The sequence below is a fragment of the Polypterus senegalus genome, chromosome 14 (assembly GCF_016835505.1).
Source record: "Polypterus senegalus isolate Bchr_013 chromosome 14, ASM1683550v1, whole genome shotgun sequence".
Classification (NCBI taxonomy): Eukaryota; Metazoa; Chordata; class Cladistia; order Polypteriformes; family Polypteridae; genus Polypterus; species Polypterus senegalus.
In genome coordinates this window covers 63015001-63032322 of record NC_053167.1, presented here as the reverse complement: position 1 = coordinate 63032322, position 17322 = coordinate 63015001, and the positions used below count along the sequence as shown (strand labels likewise).

General features: G+C 35.7%; 1 protein-coding gene across 1 annotated transcript in view; it reads right to left on the bottom strand.

Annotated features, from left to right (window-relative positions):
- The window catches only part of LOC120514321, an 80503-nt gene extending 65992 nt beyond the window's left edge, over positions 1-14511 (bottom strand). The window contains exons 1-19 of the mRNA XM_039734645.1: positions 14430-14511; positions 14241-14261; positions 13270-13421; positions 12931-13182; positions 12674-12835; positions 11813-11961; positions 11458-11608; positions 10225-10382; positions 8991-9156; positions 8722-8847; positions 7256-7474; positions 6644-6861; positions 4740-4837; positions 3945-4069; positions 3556-3657; positions 2815-2934; positions 2459-2648; positions 1694-1787; positions 60-245 (exon numbers count right to left, since the gene is read on the bottom strand). Coding sequence (XP_039590579.1) covers positions 60-245; positions 1694-1787; positions 2459-2648; positions 2815-2934; positions 3556-3657; positions 3945-4069; positions 4740-4837; positions 6644-6861; positions 7256-7474; positions 8722-8847; positions 8991-9156; positions 10225-10382; positions 11458-11608; positions 11813-11961; positions 12674-12835; positions 12931-13182; positions 13270-13421; positions 14241-14261; positions 14430-14469 — 2729 coding nt within the window. The 5' untranslated portion in view covers positions 14470-14511. The remainder of the gene's footprint in view (positions 1-59; positions 246-1693; positions 1788-2458; positions 2649-2814; positions 2935-3555; positions 3658-3944; positions 4070-4739; positions 4838-6643; positions 6862-7255; positions 7475-8721; positions 8848-8990; positions 9157-10224; positions 10383-11457; positions 11609-11812; positions 11962-12673; positions 12836-12930; positions 13183-13269; positions 13422-14240; positions 14262-14429) is intronic.
- Between the last annotated feature and the right edge of the window lie 2811 nt (positions 14512-17322).

Sequence of the window (17322 nt, the reverse complement as noted above, 5' to 3'; positions counted from 1 at the left end):
TACAACAGAAAACCATCATCTGCAAAGCCAAAAAACACTAAACTATTAAATCACTGTACCTTACAGAAATGAGTTCAGTTTCCTGTTGACATGGTTCTGATGATATCTTGAAGTTATTTTCTTTCATGTCAATCTTGGCAGTAAATTTCATGGGGACTATTGTATGTGCTTTGGTATATAACTCCACTCCAGACTGAACAGCATGAGTATTGATGCCCATCATTGCAACTGTATGCACACCAACACTGGAAAGAAAATCAAAATGAAACCAATTTTTTTTTGATCAAAAGATCATTACAAATAGGTCAGTTATAACACTGTGAAACACAAAACATCAAAAAATAAATTGATTGAAAACGTTTTGCATTTTAAAAACTAACAGAAGTGGACACCTTAGTCATACTAGAAAGAAATACCCACATTTCACTTCTGAAAGACATTTTTTCAGTGGATCTTTATTTTAAGCAACTAGGGGGCTTTGCCCCCTGCTCGCTTTGCTTGCTAACCCACTTCATGCCTCTGCCGCTCGCGTATGTGGATTTCATTTTCGTTTTTCATTTTAATTCTCGTGGATAGGCCTCTTCATTGGTAAGAAACACTACTTTTCCTTGATGGCAACACGAATTAGACGATCTACAAGTCTCCAACTTAAAGTTTAAAGCAACCAATATCTACATACTTCTGTCATATCACCTATGTTCATGTATTCGATCTCTTTTTGCTGTTACGTTATTTCACAGAGTAATCATTTCCGTTTGTTTGTCCTAATGCGATCTTTACTATCAGTTTTTTGAGGCTTCCAAATTTTGAGAGGAGTGCGGGACTTGCCAAAATCTCTTGGAAAAAAGTCTCGTCTTGTGGAACCTGAAATTATTTCTCGCGGGAGTTGAAATTATCTGCAAGAAAATCTCGTCCCAGGATTTCCTTTTATAATAGAAAGATATAATATAACCCTTGTAATATGTAAAATAAGGTACATATTGCATTTGTGTTATGTTACTTATCTATTTATCTATCTATCCATTAAGTTAACCTGCATATTGAAGGATCATGGAGCCAAAGTCTATGTTTGTATTGGAGGGTGCAAGTTGGGAATGAACCTTGGAATGGGAACTGATATTTTAGGGAAAACACACTCATTAGTACCAATTTACAGTCACAAATCAAATTAACATTGAAATGTAGGAGAAAAAGTAAAGTACCAGTGTAAAACACATGCAGATATGGGAGAGAATATGCTGATTGCCCACAGGTCACGACTGATGAATGTATGAGGCAGCAGCAGCACTTATCATTACACAGACATGCTGCCACCATCTTGTAAGTAAGCTATGTTGAACTAAAACTGAAATGTTTGACTGTGGTGTGTATATTTAAATTAAAAGTTAGATTTGCCTCAGTATTTCCTTCTGATAGTTAATTAGTTTGCCGCTGCACCAAGGATAGATTTGACATAGTATAACACATTTTTGCATTAAATTGTTATGTATAGTTTGTTGTAAAATAAAAACAAATTCATTTAAAATGTTGAAGATAGTGAATGTATAATAAGGAGTTCATAACAATCAAAGCCTGTTAATTACTTTGTTTTCTTTTATGTTTCCAATACAATACACGGTGCCAGCAGTGAAAACAGTGATCAAATACTTTGTATAAATTCCTTTCAGAAGCAGAAATCAAACAACACAGTTACCTTGGTGAGATATCAGAGCGAAGCAGAATGTTGGAATTCATCAACTGAGCCACATGGAAGTCGCTGCTAGGTGTAGGTGTGATTTGAGCTTGAGCTGAAAAACAGAAGCTAATAATGTGATGCTTTGAACTCTGAAAAGCTGTCCCTTTGTCATATTCAGTTCTGTCACTCACATACTTGGAAATAAGATGCAAATATCTATATGTATTAATAGTCAGTTTTGAAAATAATCTTCAGGTTTTGGCAACTTTTCCATCCACACAGTACATTTGCGATGCCTTTGGAAAGCCCTCTCCATTCACTTTGATGTCTTACACTTCAACAAAAGAATTTGTCTCCACTGCCATATAGAAACCACCAGGCAGTAAATTATATGTGTCCATCTTCCAGACCTAGCTTGTAGTTTAAGGACCTTCCAGTACTTTATTATGCCACCTCGTTTTAGTCTTCACCGACAGCTTCGTACTATTTTGAAAACTCCACAAATGAGTTACTTACACTGTGTAGATATGTAGTAATTGCTAATCTCATATTTTTGTAATTCAAACAGTTATATATAAAAATATATAATTACTAAATACACAGTGCTTTTGTTTTTTATGCTTGGTTATTATGTGTCTGAGGCACTATATTGTTCCTGCACATTAAACAACACAGGGACTAGCAATGTACGTATTTTGCTAATTAAAATTACCTTAACTGAAGAGAATTTAATTGAGCTGAAATGGAAGATGATACCATTAAGTCTCAAATAAATAGCCTTACCGTTGACAGCAATGGTTGCCACTGAAGCGGAGTAGAGGCTTGTTTCCATTGGGAAGCCGACACAGGTGGGTACAATTCTTCGCATTTCAGCAGCAAGCATGGGTTTGGACCACTCTGTGGAAATTCCTCTCTGAATCTGTTGGATCATGGCCCACATGAAGGACTGCTTTGCCACTGGCTCGCGGACTGCCTGTAAACAGAACATATGAAATGCAGGTTATGTGAATTTTGGTTGACGTTTTTCAGTTCTGTAGCCACTTCATTTAAGTGTTAAGTAATATCCCATGTGACAAAAAATAAAAATCTGTCTATCAGAGTCTCAAGTGCATATGATTTAGTTGATTTTGGCATCTTACCTGCAGGGCTTCTTGAATGTATTTCTTATCCAAATGAGCAAAAGATACTTCTTGTCCAAAAAGTTTGATATAGGCAGATGCCAGGGTTTTTTCTGATGGTATAGACTTCCATCCACTGAGCTAAATCAAACAGAATGACACATTAATAAGTGACTGCAACAACTATAATGGTGAGAACTTCAAAATATGAATTTTGGTAAGAGCTCATAATGTACACTGTTAGATTTGTAAACAGGGCCAAGAAAATGTATATCTGACAAAAATATATTTGTAACTCTCGTTTTATTATGTAATCCTATGCCAAGCAATTACAAATTTATGAACTATATCTTAAATTCCATTGTAGCTTTACATAGGTAAAGAAAAACATGGGTTAAACTTTAGCTAGTTTGGTAAAAGTTGTGTAATGATTCTGTCCTTTTACCCAACTCAGCAGTTTCCTCCTGATAGCAGACAGTGCCACTTTACGCTGCACTGTTGTCTAAATCTGATCATAAGGGCATCAAAATAATTTCTTGTTTTCTTTATCATTTCTTAATAACCAAATAATTCAAAACGTAAAGGATCACATCACTTCTTATATACAAAAATGTCCTGGAATGTATCGTCAATAAACCAAAGATCAGTGAGCGTATCCCATGCCACGTTGTCACAATTAGTCACTTCAGTAACACAAACATGGTAGCAGTCTCCTAGAACACTTTACATAGCCTTTTGACACAATATTGAAAGATTACTTACCTTCTTCACAATCTGTTCAATCTTTCTAGGTGAAGGGAAGTTGTTTATGTCCTCATGATTTCGTGTTAAAGCCTCTTGAAGACCCTCTGCTCTCAGTCCAACCTAAATAAAAATATATTCAGAAATTTCAATGATTTTCATTATAAAAGTAACTATGCTATAGTGAACTGAAATGCACTCTTTTCTCTTAGCTTTTTTATACATATTTCTATATTTAATCAGTCACTCCATGGCCTTTATGATGCAGTACAATGGGTTTGACAACACACTTTCAGTGCATGCTCCCAACAATACCTCTGTTTTACTCATAAACTATTTTGGTTTCATATGGTCAGCATATACTACACATTATTGACTTAGGAATTAATCAGCATGGAAGGATAACACACCTCCAGAGGAGTAGCTGTGGCTCCAAGAAGATGTATTTTGAATTTTGCCATAACTGCAGTTGGTATAATATTAGCTGCATTGTTCATGATATAGAGCTTTGCAGCCAGGCCAGCCATAAGTGAATCTAAATGAAAGAAATATTCAAATAAAGAAACTATAAAGTAAATCATATTATGCTATTAAATACAAAAAGCAAAGCTTTAACTTATTTTCAAAAACTGTTTGCATTTATTTGAAAGACCTGCTTTGCTGTAATTAATGACACTCATGGTTAAGCATAATTTATTCTTCAAAAATAATTAATTTTCACTTGTTTTTTTTTATTTTCATCTGCTACAAGAAATTATATTTGTCACTTCCTTCTAATGCATGTCATTCTTTTTTTTTACTATTGCATGACTAAGTGAGAAAGCAGTACATTTTTAAAACCCACTAAATCTAGTTCAGGGTTTTCCATTACCAGAGCATGCCCTGGCTGCATCAAGCAGAAGGCAGGAAACAGACTTATACAGGGAACGATTTTAAAGTGCAAAACCCCTCACTTAGTCATGCTGGGATGATTTAAATTCACCAATCTACCTGACCATCATGTCTTTATAATGTGTAAAGAGACTGGAGTATCGACAGTAGATAAAAAATGACACAGAAACAGGCAAAGAACGTGAAGCAAGCTGCTAACCATTGCATTATTTCACTCTGTCAAATGAAACTTTAGGTATCAAAATTTACACTTCTAAAGATTACAGACTAGTCCTTGGAGTGGGTTTAGAATGCCAGTCAGACATTACACTTACATTGGTACGTATCGGTATATAAGGCCTTGCTGTATCGATAGCTAAGTCTGTCAAGCCTGGGGCTTAGCATCTTCAGAGCAATAGTGCAGGCAGAAGACCTGTTAAAGTGATCAGTACGGAGAACAATAATTAAAACATTCAATACTACTGAAGTCAGTTACGCATTTACAACAATAAATGTAAACTACCTGACATATACTTTGATAACTGTAAAAAAAAAATTGAAAATGTTTTGTTTAAATTTGAGAAAACACAAACTGGGTCTAATGTAGATAAAAGAAATGAACTTTAATTGAAAATTTAAAAAGATTTAGCAGGTGAGGAAACTAAATCATGAACAGAAAATACTAAACCACAACAATAAAATGTGTGAATTTGTTTATCTTCTTCATTTTATTGTTATGTCCTGTTAAAGAGAAGAAATAATAGAATGAGGTGCTTTCAAACAAAACACTGATGGATAGTTATGCTTATACATGCAAACAGACTTTACTGAATGCAGCTTCACATAATACAATACTTGGTTTAAAGGAATACTCCAACCAAAAATGTACATTTATGTATGTTACTTACCCCATGTAGTTTGTAGTGATGACCGAGAAAACATTTCCATCTTATATTTTCATGCAGAATGGAGATAACAAGGTTTCTAAATACAATATGGCTCAATGGTGACCAACGTTGGACAACAGCAAATGTTATCAAAAAGTCAATGAAAAACTCATGTTGCATAATCCACATGCCAAGGAATCCATATATGCTGAAAATGTCCGGAAGGTATGCATTTTTACAAAGAGAGAGGTTAAGAGCATGCGTTGATTACAGCGCATTGCCACACACACCACACAATGAAACACCCGGATTAAGATCCTAAAATATTATTAAATAAAAACCTCTCATGAACGAAGATGGAATGAGCTCAGACACACCCAAGAACTGAAGACTCGCCTCCCCGGCTAATTCACTGGTTTATTCATTGGCTACTACTGCGATTCATGGTATATCAGTGAAAAGCATGATCTGAGAGACATGAATAACTAAAGGCCGAAACTTAAAGAAAAGTGAGTGAAAACATTATCAAGAAGAGAACATGCCTCATATCTGTGAAATGTTTCAACAAATAGAAGATTAATTCACCCATACAGTTTCACTGACTACTGCTAAATAATCCCCAAGGCACTGCAGTTGTGGCTCACCGCTATTAATATGAATATGAGTATAACAACGGGAGGGAGGTCTACAGCTCCAATGCTTATTTGCCTTTGACTGCGTTCCATTGTGGTTCAGGATAGCATTTTCCAGAGGTGGTTTATTTTTCAATACTCTAATAAAAATACACGTGTTTGAGACATTGCGCCCATATGACTGGAAACCTAACATGCGAAACACAAGTAATGTAAGGTTTTTTTGATGAACTTTTTGGTGCTGTTTGCTGTTGTCCAGTGTTGGTCATAACAGACCCCTGTTTTATCAGAAACTTTGTTATCTTAGTTCTTAATGAAAATACAAGATTGAAATTGATTTTTTTTTGCCCATCACTACAAACTACATTGGGTAAATAAAATTAAAAAAATATAATTTTTTGGTACTTATTTAAAATTACATATTTTTAAATCATACTTTTCTAATGCAAACATCAACAAAAACCAATTAATCTAGTGTCGTTGAAATGATCTCAATTATACTAATACATCTCTATATTACATATCAGCTTTAAATTATTACTTCTTAAAATATGTACTTTTTGCTCAAGTATAACAATACCTAAGCACCGAAGCCCCATTTAGTTAGTCAAACATGAATAAAAGCAAACAAGTCACAGCTTGCTTTTTAAATATTCAATTTAAACATTAATATTAAAATTTAGTTTGCTAAATGGGCAGGGATGTTGGGACTATGCTTACACTTTGTAGCTAACTGCTGAAATGCTTCTTGAAAGGGCCTTCATCTGAGAGTATGCAAAACTAGCCACTTGTAGACTAGACTCCTTCAGCAATGCTTCAGCAACAGCTGTGACCAGCGCCACAGGGGGCTCAGATTCAAACAAGACCACTGAGGCTACCATTCGAACCTCTGGGTGGTTTTTGTGATCCATGAATAGTTGAAGGACAATCTCTTGTACCTATAAAAGAAATGACAATAGTCGTTGGTATGTACAGTTTATTAAGGGCACAGTACGTTGTCACAGCCCTAGGTTACATGTACAGAACGGATCTTTTATAAATCTTGATCAAAACAACTAATCGTCAATGTTATACAGGTAAATACACATTGTACATTCAGGTGATGAAGAGTGGCTATTTGGTTTTAAGTACTTCAGCTTTAAGTAACTTAGTAATAATGGAGTTAGTGTGCTTCTAAATTATGAATTGCTTAAATTGGTTTCTTGTTCTGTTGTGTGTTTTGCGTATGTTTTAAGAAAGCAAAGTGAAGAAGCTACGTTTTTTTACATAATTTGTGTGTATATAAAATACCCTTGTAACACATCAAATGAATATATGAGCCTAATGTCTCACCTTTCTTGGTTCTTTCTTGGCAATATTCCTCAGAGCCATTACAGCATCTGCTTGAATCTTGACTGGATACTGTGATGCTCCAGAGGCAATGCCTGGCAAAAATTTCTGAATACGTTTTAAGCTGGCTGGCTGTCCTGCATTGCCAATGGCCTTCAAGGCAAGAACAATCTCCTCTTCATGAGCTCTTGCTGTAGCATCTGCGGCTATGTCATGGAGGGGCTATAAAAGAAAAACACACGCATCTGCACATATATATATATATATATATATATATTATATATATATATATATAAGTTGTGAAGCTAAATGCACTGCTAATTCTTCACTTCTGTAAGAAAAAAACAGTAGTGGCTAGTTTTTGTAATACTGAAGTTCTTCCTCTTTGTCTTTTGGCTGCTCCTGTTACTGGTCGCCACAGCAGATCATCTGTTTCCATATCTTCCTGTCCTCTGCATCTTGCTCTGTCACACCCACCACCTGTATGTCCTCTCTCACCACATCCACAAACCTTCACTTAGGTATTCCTCTTGCCTGGCAGCTCTATTCTTAGCATCCTTCTCCCAATACACCCTGTATCTCTTCAGAGGACATGTCAAAACCAATGTAAACTCGCCTCTCTGGCTTTGTCTCCAAACCGTCCAATCTGAGCTGACCCTCTAATGTACTCATTTCTAATCCTGTCCATCCTCGTCACACCCAGTGCAAATCTTAACATCTGTAACTCTGCTGTCTTTAGTTCTGTCTCCTGTCTTTTTGTCAGTGCCACCTCACCAACCCATATAACATAGCTGGTCTCACTACTGTCCTGTAGACCTTCCCTTTCACTCTTGCTGGTACCCTTCTATCACAAATCACTGCTGACACTCTTCTCCGCCCATTCCATCCTGCCTGCACTCTCTTCTTCACCTCCCTTCCACATCCCCCATTACTCTGTACTGTTGATCCCAAATATTTAAACTCATCCATCTTCACCAACTCGACTCCCCACATCTTCACCATACCTCTGAACTTCCTCTCATTCACACACATGTATTTTGTCTTGGTCCTTCTAACCTTCACTCTTCTCCTCTCTAGGGCATATCTCCACCTCTTCAGGATCTCCTCAACCTGCTCCCTACTCTCGTTACAGATCACAATGTCATCTTCAAAGTCCATGGGGACTCCTGTGTAATTTTGCCTTTCGTCTGTCAACCTGTCCATCACCATTGCAAATAAGAAAGACCTCAGTGCCAATCCCTGATGTAATCCCATCTCCACCTTGAACTCATCCATCACTCTTACAGCAGACCTCATTTTCACACTTCCCTCGTACATATCCTGTACCACTCTTATGCACTTCTCTGCCACTCCCAACATCCTCATACAATACTGAAATTAAATTATGTGAATTGTTTCTTTTATTCCAATCTACCCATAGTTTTATGTACATCAGCTACTAATAATGTCTTATTCCAAGCCATACATACCTTCAAAGCAGATTCAGAGCAACTGCTGCTTTCTGCACAATACTTGAACACCATAGATCCATAGGCCAAAACCGCATGTTTGTAAAGTGCAGGTGCTCTTATGGCACTGTTGTCTTCAATAAGATCCTTCAAAGTACAAAGTACGGTATAAGCGTTTCATTTTGGTTAACTAACATTCATTTATTTTGATGTACAAATGGTTCTGCCTATTGCGGATGCTCTCTAGGTTCACTGTAAATGTTTTAAAGGAAAAGCGATTGCACACTCACCGCTGCCAATTGCATTGTCTGGTGATCAACTTTGACAGCTAACATAGCCGTTACCAATGTCTGTGCCGCTTCAGCAATGGTGAGATCCTTTTTCATAACTCTCTGGATAATAAACCTGAATGCATTCGGTGTCGCAGTTGCAGGCAATGTGTCCAGAATCCATCGCCTTTATAAATAAATGAAATTAAAAGCTTAATGAAAAATGACCATTCTTAGTTAAAAACGGACCTATGCATTCAACAAAATGCTACTGAATTTCTAAATTGACATTCTTCAATGCACAGTTTTCTGGTTATAAGCTCTAGGTGTTCACCATTATTTCCCACTACAACATTTGCTTGCCATTCTAAGTGCTATTCTTTCTTTTTTTAGATATGTTTATTGAGGTTACTTTTTTGATCATGTTATTTTTTTCCAATAAATATTTGGTACAATCCTGGAAAATTTTGAAATCAGTTTCATTACTGATAAATATTCTAGCGCTGCTGCCTCGCAGTAGGGAGATCATGGGTTCACATTCCAGGTCCTCCCTGTGTGTAGAGGGCTTTGAGTAGTGAGAAAAGCATTATATAAATGTAAGTAATAATAATAATTATTATTACTATTATTATTATATTACATTGCAATGTTTAATTAGTGGGAAAACTGATTGTACTGTTACAGCATCCCATTAGCTCTGAAGTCTGTAGCACATTTTGGTTGAGTGTTCAAATTTCCAAATACAAAATTTTGGGAGATTTAAATTGAATAACACATAGTATTTTTTGGAATACTTAGAACCTCAAACTCCTAACAAAGTGTTCACCAGTTTGTTATTTGCATTGTTTATTGTGAATTCAGGCGCACTATTTTCTTTCATGACTGCATACAAAAAGCACTAATAGAAAGTGTCTTAAGATAAACTATACTAAAAACACTCCTTAAGTTTCAGGAAAATTCACCCAGATAGTTTTAATTATGCAATAGAAAGCTGAAAGACAGACTCAGAATTAATATTACTTATCCAAATCAGTAATTTTGAAAAGAAGGAATTTGATTTAGTCAAATGAACTACAAAATATTGCATTGCGTTTCTCATGCACCTTTACTAGGATATGACAATTCCAGCTACAGATTGCAGTATGTGTTAATCCAAACAAGCCTGATATGAAATTTTGTGACAATAAAATGAAAATAAGATTACAAATTTTAATATTGGACTTGCATATTGCTGTATATTTAAATAACCTTTTACCTGTACTGTGGTGTATTTTCATATTGCTTCCAGATGCCCTCAATATTTTCATAAGTACTGGCACGGAAGAGCTGTGTGAGCTCCAAAAACTTGGCAGGAGCATCTCTGTGAACTTCCTGATGATTGTTCTGCACCAGATGCTGTAGGATTTCCTTTATCTTTAAACATAAAGAATATATACTAAAATACTGAAAATGAATGTAATATAAATATATTGGTGTTTAAAATAGTTATTGAAAATCCGGTTTACCCATATCAATAAATTGTTAACTTTAAACCATACAATTATGACCAAATGAATTTGCTCATTTGTTTGGTCTGAACTGAATACAATTATGTTTACAGTATTAAGAAAATAATTGACTGAACATTTGTAAGTAAACTAAGTATGTTTTAATTCCAAAGTTGTAATTTTAATGTACACTTCAAGAGAATAATGCATTACAAGACCTCACTGGTGAACAGAATCTCTTAGTAAGATTAGATTTACTAATCTTACTAAGTTATTTATGTGTATAGTAAACAAACTACTCTTCTTTTTATAATTACTCTGATCTATAGTAGATGGATGAATGCTTACAATATATCATGTGTGTTTATTTTACACACTATAAACATACTGCACTCTTAACCTTTATATATAAACACTATACATGTTTGCAAATGCCAGGTTACCAGTAATTATTGCTTAATTGACCCTAAATGTCAGGGTATGAGTGATTGTGGTTGACTGGCCAGATGTTCCCTTCATTACAAGTGACGGTGTCAGGTTGTGCTCAAGAATTGGATTAAGTAATTTCAATAACACACGAATGCATAGTTTCTTTACAGTACAGCACTGATCACGCTCACTAATGCCCAGATTAACCTACAGCAGACCAGTTTAGAGCCACAAGTTACCATAACATGCATGTGCTAGGAGTGGTGGAGCAGACATGAGAACAAAATGTATCCTTCACAAAGACATTGATAGGGCCAGGATATAAACTGTCAAAACATGCAACAGCAGTACAAACCACGCTGACATCCCACGTACGTAAATAGAACATTTTTTATAATTGTGTATTTTTGTTTCTGATTTATGTTTTTTTAGATGCATTAAGTTTATCTGGAGTGAGCAGCACAATACATTGTAATGAATGAAGATAAAATAATTAAGCATTGGCCATTTTTTATATTAACAATACAACTGCACTTTCCCTCGGTCTTCCTACAGAAATGAAAAATACTCACTTTGGACTCAGGGCTTTTTGTCTTCAATAACTGAATGGGAGTTTGAAGAATTTCTGTGGCAAATTCATACTTAATTGACCCTCGATTCTGAAACTGCTGCTCTGGTACATTGTTGCGAATTGCTTTAACATCCACCAAAATAAGCTTCTGCCTATTGAAATATAAAAAAACATATATTGCTAAATCTTGTAATTCCAATAAATTAACACATGAATTGAAGAACATATGAATACACTAAATGTGTCACATTCTAGCATTCTTTTAAATGTTCTCTTTTTAACATGATCATAATTTTATATTCTATCAAATATGATCAATTGTGAAGAGTAGAATTTGCTGTCATAAAAGAGTGTACCTTGCTTCAGTTAAAGCTGCTCCATTCATTGCATTAAATGGTGAGAACTGATGTACTTCCTGAGAGGTTGCTTCGGTGATTAAAGCACCAAATTCTGTTGGCTTCAGGATATATGTGTATGCAGCAGTAGCTTTAGCGTTTCTGCCAATCTGAGCAAATAAAACATTCTAAATATAGTTTATGTATATCACAATTTAAATTTATAAATAGCCATATATATAGGGTGGTCCAGATCTAATTATGCATAATTTATGTGGGGACGATTCCAGTTCGGCACAAAGACGATTCTTCATGTTGTCAGTTCTCACACTTCTTGATGGTCTGGGATTTTTTGGGTGATTTTCTATGTAATAAACTTAATAAGATATAGCGTAATGAAGATTGCATAATTATATCTGGACCACCCTATATCCAAAAACATGATGGACAAAAAAGAACATTTAGAAATGTTAAGGATGTTCCTTAAAAAAAAAGATTACAAGGAATAAGAAGATACTAGGTCTACTCAAACCCTTTAACTTTCAATTTGCATTTCTAAATTCCAAGGGAGCGTGCATCCCCTGCTGGAGAAATTTGCTGCCATCCCTCAAAAACTCTCACTAATGAGGATGAACAATAATGTTATCTATACTAACTGGTCTTGATAACATCAAAATCTCTTACAAAGTCATCTTAATCTACTATGTCACAAAAGAGCTCTTTTTCCAAAGTAGTAAAAAACAAATTATGAATTTATCAAACAAGAAAATAGTATTTTACAGTCAGTAAACAGGTCCACTAAATGGGGACACAAAAAAAGCTATGTTGAGATCTTGGGACCCCCAGAAGGTTAAGTAAAGCTTGATAGGTGAAATAACTGACCTGGTCACAAATCCTGCAGTGCTGCATAAAGCGAGTGCCAATATTCTTTATAACTTTTTCATCACAGTTGTTCAGATCTTTGGATTTTGTGACAACAATCTTGTTAGACCTCTTGACGTCTTGTACAACATAGCTTGAATGACAGGTACCAGCAATGCCGTCCTGTCCAGATCCACAAAGGGAAAATATTAGTGAGTAGATTTAAAAATTATGTTCTGAAAAATCACTGATGCATGGTGAGGGACACAACTACTCACCTCCTGGAGTTCGTAGACATTTTGTGTGCTCCTGATAGTTACTTGGAGCATGTTCAAAATACCCCTCTGGATGTTGACAACAGTATCAGAGACGTCTGCTGGTGCATAGATATTCCCAACTCGTCCATTGCTGTACTCAAATTTGATGGGTTCTGTCAGCTGCCTAGCCAAAGCTTGTGTTAATTTTGTTGCTGGATAGAAGGTAGCTTTTGGCCAGACCCCATTATACTCCTGAATTTCTGGATTTATAATCTAGTAAGATGAAGAAGAAGAAATTGATCACAATCTAGCTGTCGTAAAAATAAAACATCCAAATTCATGACTTTAGGGTGCACTTACTCTGAGCATGAATGTCCGTTGTGCCACTTCACTGATTTGTACTTTTGAATTAATTTTCAGACCAGCTCTTGCCAAACCCTTCTCAGGGAGTCCTGTCAGAACCAGGCCTTCATATGTGTACTCATAGGTCTTGCTGCTACTGAAATTAGGCTCTGCCGTTCCAAAAAAAATTGAGATTTTGAACATGAAACTCATTCGAATTACTCCGATTGGTAGTGACCATCTAATGTATAACAACCAGATCCCAAAAAAATTCCTCTTTTATACTGGAAACTAAATATTTTTGTAAATTTAGTTTACTGAATAGCTTCAGTGTTTATTTACATCTTGTTCAAGCCAGATTAAATCCTCTATGCCCCTGTTGTTTTGTGTCAATTTCTTTATAGGTTGCAGAAACCAAAATTATACTTATCACACTTGTATACTGCTGCTTTATTAGGTTAACAATAGTTTTAGGACCTTAGCAGGCAGTATAGTAATAGTGGCTTGGGGATTGGGTGTTAAACAGCACGGCTAATAGTTACGTTCCTGCTTCTGACTCAACATGTGATTTTGGGAAACTCACTCCAATTATAAAACAAAAAAAAAAAACTGGATGCTAATCTTGTGAGTTACCTTGGGTAATGGTGTCAGTCAAATATATACAGTATATATTCATTATAATATTTCAGTTGACCCTGAGCAAGTATCTAGGCCCACCTGTACCCTTACAAATATAAAGTGTACACGTACAAGTAAAATTGTCTCAGTGTGGAGAAAAATCTTTGCTAAAACTAAATACAAGTGCATGCACATGAAAAGTAGTGCAGGAATTATTTTTCCTGAAAGCATTACTAATATATGCTTTATTAACTATTAGTAAATTAGTTATTGTATATTTTAAATGTACATTATTCAGCCTATATACTAAAGGTACTTTTTGAGCATAAACTATTTAAGATATAGTTAAGAATATGAAAAAGGATACATACCATACTTCACCTGTTGGCTGCCTAAAATAGAAGAAAATAAAATTCTGTTAGCTTTCACTTGATTTAATTACCCCATATCAAAAACAATAAAAGAAAGATTATTAACAAATAATTATTTTGTACTTTATTGCACTTTTCAGCACGTTTTATATCATAATCAATCAGTTTGTAGTTTAATCACCCACTTACCCACAAGGGCGAGAGTTAAGGCTAAAAGGATTCCCCTCATGGTGAAAGGTGAATGCCAGTCTTTGGTTAAGGGGGCTTTAAATAGAGGGTCTGAGAGAAGGCTCTGTGTTGAGGTAGCCAATCACTGATGCTTACTCAACATTTTGTTATCTGAAGAATACCACGATGACAAAACACAAACGGGACAAGTTAACACTGACATTCTGACATGGTGCATCAATGGCAATGATTTACTAGTGATTTCATACGAAATGTAACGTTTTGAGATATTCATGTTCAGACTAAAGACATGTTGCCAATTTGAATGTTTTTATAAATAGGTTAGGTTGACCGAGTTGATAACAGGTCGACATTTACTTGGAGAAGCCTCTTTTCTGTTGGACACTGTACAATCAACAGCCATTTTTTTCTGACTGTGTACTTTTATAAAATAAATATAAACAAAGCATTTTCATTGTAACTGCAAAAATACTATTACACAGAAAAAATGAGAAATAATACATTTTGGGTGCTTTACACTAAATTTGTGACATTTATTTTTTTTAGTTGCCCAAAGAAGTTACTGTTTGAAGACACTTTTTCAGTTCAATTAATTTATCTACCATAGTCAAGATCAGAAATATAAAGCATTTCCACTTATATGCTGTATATTTAGAATCAATTGCTTTTTGTGTAGACATCCACAGGAAGAACTGTAGCCCTTTTCTTCACAATGTAGACATAATTACAGCACTTAAAAATCAACTATATGATGGTAGGCTGTATTGGTAAAGAAAACATTTTACTAACAGATTAACATACGAATGTGTGAAGAATTTGTCAATATCCTGACATTTTCTTAGACAGCAAAATAATGGTCTGAATTTATTAGAAGGTGACAATTAGAATTAATAAAAAACAAAGAAAAGGAAAAAAAATTAAGAGACTTAAGTTGAATAAAAAGTCCAGAAAATTGGAGACAACACTTGTTTGCACTGCTGTATTGATCTCAAAACATGAGCCATTTATTTTAAGATGAAATGTAGATTATTTTGAAGTGGGAGATTTCATGCAGAGTGTAAATAAAGAAAGATGTCATTTTAGGGAAAGTTCAACTAAACAGAAGTTAAAGTAAACATTGATGAGATGCAAGTGAAACATGGACTGGATGTGCAATCTGGTACATTTTTAAGTGTAAAGACTTCTAAAAGCCACTATACCTCCAACCTCCACTCCCACCTCATGTGCTGAAAGACACAAGTCTCTTACTTAACAACCTTACTACATAACAACTGATAAGATCAATGAATATGGAGATCTGGGTTTTGTAAAACTACTACTCATTAGGATGATTATTCCTATCTTTGGAAATGTGAAAGGAAACCCACAGTACACAAAGAAATTTCAGACTTTCACATGGATAATAACATGGAACAGATTTAAAACTTAGGACAATGGATTAGTGGACAAGTAATGCTAACCACTGCACCATCATGCCATCCTACAGCAATAATGTAGAAAATTAGAAGACACTTCTAAAATAGTAACACATCTGAATATAAAGGTGGTTAGAGTGAAAATGAATTCACTATCGCTAAGTGATATCACACACTTCATTAAAATGAAATGCTGAATATTATTGCATACACACCAGGCAGCCACATCATTAATACCACTGACATGTGATGTGACTAGCATTATCTTGTTACAGTGGCACCTGTAAAGGTGTAGGATGTATTAGTCAGTGCTTGAAGGTGATGTGTTGGAAGCAGGAGAAATAGAGAAGCATAAGGATCTGAGAGGCTTTGACAAGGGCCAAATTATGATGGATAGATGACTGGGTCAGAGCATCTCCAAAATGGATGGTCTTGAGAAGTGTTGCTGGTATGTAGTGGTTAGCACCTACAAAATGTGGTCCATGGAAGGACAACCGATGAACTGGTGACAGGGTCACAGGCCTCCAAGGTTCACTGATGCATGTGGGGAGTGAAAACTAGCCTGTCTGGTCCAATCCCACAGAAGAGCTACTGTAACACAAAGTGCTGAAAAATGAATGCTAGCCAAGACAGAAAGGTGTCAGAACACACAGTGCATTACTTGGGGAAGAGATGGCCGCAGGATGCACTATGGAAAAAAGGCAAGCCTGTGAAGGTAACGTGATACTCTGTGCAATGTTCTATTGGGAAACCTTGTGTCCTAATATTCATGTGAATTTTAAATTGACACTTGCCACCTACGTAAAGATTGTTGGAGATCACCTACACCGCTTCGTGGCAACAGTACTCCCTGATGTCAGCTGCCTCTTTCACCAGGATAATGTGCCTTGACAATACAATATAATACAATGTATTTTTGTATAGCCCAAAATCACACAAATAGTGCCACAATAGGCCTTACCAGACCCTGTGTTTTGACAGGCCACCAGCCTTGACTCTCTAAGAAGACAAGAAAAAAATGCAACAAATCTCGGGAAAGGCAATTTGAAGAGAGACCCCTTTCCAGGTAGGTTAGGCGTACAGTAAGTGTCAAAAAAAGGGGTAAATACAATACAATACAATACACAGAACAGAACACAAGTAATGCTCAATACAATATGATAGTACAATAGTAATATTACAAGTACAGAGCAAAATGCAAGAGTAGATAATATCACATAATACAATTCAGATTTGTTCAGAGTCCTGGAGACCTCGCCCATCAAGCTGCCTCCTACCTACTGGCCATTCCATAGCTGAGTCAGTGGTGGGCCGGCCAATACAATGAAAGGACCCTTCTACCTGATGATTCCAGGGCTCCTCCATCAGAGATGACTCCTCCATAAGCAGGCAAAACAACTTGGCAGGTGGGCCGTGGCACCAAGTGCCATTTTTGAGTACCGAGAAGAGAAACAGAATAGATGAGGGTTAGTATTCAA